This window comes from Austrofundulus limnaeus, unplaced genomic scaffold (genome assembly GCF_001266775.1).
Source record: "Austrofundulus limnaeus strain Quisiro unplaced genomic scaffold, Austrofundulus_limnaeus-1.0 Scaffold1264, whole genome shotgun sequence".
In the NCBI taxonomy this organism is placed as follows: domain Eukaryota; kingdom Metazoa; phylum Chordata; class Actinopteri; order Cyprinodontiformes; family Rivulidae; genus Austrofundulus; species Austrofundulus limnaeus.
Window position 1 is genome coordinate 23,398 of NW_013953666.1, and position 2,940 is coordinate 26,337.

Below are 2,940 nucleotides of genomic sequence, written 5' to 3' on the forward strand. Positions count from 1 at the left end.
CACACACACACACACACACATCCCATCGCATGCGCGTGACAAACACGGACTTTAAACGTGAAGGTTTATAACATTCACACTGGCGAGGTGGATGCGCCCTGCGCGTGTATCCAAAGCTTTTGCTGTCCTGCTGTTCTTATCAGGGAAGGGTCTGTGGGTCAGGGTCGTCTGAGGAGGAAGCAGATGAATGGAGTTKCRCACRGGAACTTTTATTTAAGTCTGATTCTGAAGGTAAATTAAATCTCTGACAGTGATCATTACACATTGTGGCTCTAATTCCTCACTTCACCATCTGTGTCACAGTTTCACGTCTCCAAAACAAGCGTACGCATGGGTCAAAGCTGGCGTGAGGCACCGCACATTTTCACGTCAAGTTTGGATTTTATAAATCACAACCTTGGCATAAAAAGTGGCGTACGCACATTTCTGGGCTCAAATTGTGCGTACGCCAGTTTTATAAAACTGACCCCAGGTGATGTTTTGCCATCACTAGTATCTCTGTAGACTTCTCTGCTCTCTCACAACACATTCTCTTACAGTCACAACAAGACATTTAGCCTCAGGCTGAATAAATGTGTCTACACATAGTACATACCCCGGGCCATTGCTGTCCTTCCCACGGTTGAACCCTTCATCATTAGCCTCATTGATGCCCCCTCTGCGGCCCTGATTCTCCTTGGTCTGATGCTCCACAACCTCCCCCTCATCCAGGGCATGATGGAGGCGGTAATTCACCGTTTTCAACAGCAGAAACATGGCAGCTATCACACCACAGTAGATTCCCACAATCACCTTAGTTGGTGGCAGAGCCTAACATCAGGGAAGGAAGAAGAAATTCACTAAGACAGGGAATCTGGTTAGTAGAACACCAAAGGGATGTCATAGTACGAATGAATAAATTGTTCTTGTGTTTACAGTTTTTCTGTATGTTGTTTCACTCTAACTGTTTGTATACTTTGTGAAGTTTCATATATTAAAGCATTCACTTCATTCAGGACATACACTGCAACTTTAGGTTTTAGTAACTTTTATACTTTTTAAACTTTACTAAAGTTTTAACTTTAGTAAAAAAAATTAAGAGTATTACTTTAACACTCCCCATAGAAATACATTGAGATTTCTTAAATTCCTTCAAAATTGTTTTCTTTGAAATCTGCTTTAACATGCATCATTCTTGTCTTCTTATGCTACTGTTAGCTTGTGTTCTGCACATTTTGGCCTCTGCTTTTTTTTTTCATTGGTTCTGTAGGTTTTGCAAATGAGAGTGTGCAACTGTCGAGCTGTGATTGGTGGAACAAAGTTCTGTCGGATGCTGTTTGGTTGTCACAGTATGACTTTATCACTAAAAACCAATCTCTAGCTCCTCGGTTCATTTTTTTCTTTAGTCTCAGTTTTTGTCAGAACACTACGAGCTGGCAGATGTCGACAGATCATCACCAAAATTTAAACATTTGTTCCTTGTGACAACCCCAAAATATCTTGAAAATTTCAAGAAAATGTGTTCAGAACTTTTTGAGTAGTCTTATGTATGAATAACAGATACAGATAGAGGGACAGACCAACACAACTGAAAACATAACCTCCTTGGCGAAGGTAAAAAAAATGCAAACGTTTGTTGTCAATGGCTGACAGCCTACTCTGCAGGTTTGTGCTTTGTTTACTGAGGATTTTGCAAACACAGCTGGGGCCTGACCCCTTCAACTAATATTTACCACCAGACTGATGTCAACCAGTAACATCTCCAGCCATTTCCCGAAGGTCCAGACTCTCTTGCGTTACCTACAGTCTAGACAGCAAAAGCAAGCATCAAACTACCATGACTRAACTTAGCTGAGGAGCAACTGGGGAATACAGAGGGGTCATCGACCTCTCATCGAAGCAAACACCTCCATGGAGACTCAGCCGTAAAACCCTCACACTCCTCTCTGAGACGTGTTCCAAATATTTACGGATCTACTCCTTCCAGACTGGCAACAGCTGCAGAACGCAGGGTCTGATAACAGGCCTGCCTAACACAGGCTGACCTCCATAGAAATACATTGGGCCCATCTTGGAGTGGGGTCATGGTACGGTCCACATTTGTGGCCTGCAGGGGCAGACTGACCTGAAACTGACCTATGACACAGCACATTCTCATTGGCAGTCTTGGCGGATGCGTTAGTGAACAGATCCTGGTTGTGGTCTCCAATAAAAGGTAGAAGCCTTCTTCTTTAAAGTTCCACTTCTGGGCTTCTTAACAACATGATGACAAAAAATATGTTGATGCACTGGCCATCTTAAATTGGGCTGATTCTAAAAGTTGCAGATGTAAACTATTACTTTCTGAAAGTTTTAATAAAATCTGTCCTGTGATGCATGAGATATTCCACAAACAACCCTGAATATGAGTAGGGCATCAGTCTCCACTACTACCACAATGAATTATAGAATTATAGCTCAGTATGTATAAAATTGGTTGAATTATTGGTATTTTGTGCTTGCTCATCTCTCTAAGCTGTGGTGGCCATAAATGTTGATCAGCTGTACAGTACATTAAGTAGGTACTTCCTGAAGGTTTTGTTGATGTTGGTTCAGTGATTCATGATGTATTTTGCTAAAAGACAGGGTTGACTCAGAGTATGAGCAAGCATCTGCCTCAGCTACCAACACACCAACATTTAGGTCAATATGTGCAAAACTGAAAACGTTATAGAGGCTTGTGTGTTTTAGTCCAATGTCTCCCAAAGTTGGGGTCGGGACACAAAGTGGGGTCCCGAAACATCAAGGTGGGGTMYTGAAAAGATTTCCTGAATTAATTACATTTTTGTCTTAGTTGTTACAAAGGAGTGAGGTTAGTGTATTTAAAATGGATAAATGTAGTATAAAAATATTGTTACTATGCCCATGTTTAGTTGACCTGATGTTTATCATACAAAAATAGCTGGGGACACAGGTCTCTGC

General features: G+C 41.6%; 1 protein-coding gene across 1 annotated transcript in view; it reads right to left on the reverse strand.

Moving 5' to 3' along the window:
• Positions 1 to 2,940, reverse strand: part of pcnx1 (pecanex 1) — a gene marked incomplete at its 3' end in the record, with an annotated part of 24,953 nt that overhangs the window by 19,446 nt on the left and 2,567 nt on the right. The window contains 1 exon segment of the mRNA XM_014031509.1: positions 596 to 810. Coding sequence (XP_013886963.1) covers positions 596 to 810 — 215 coding nt within the window.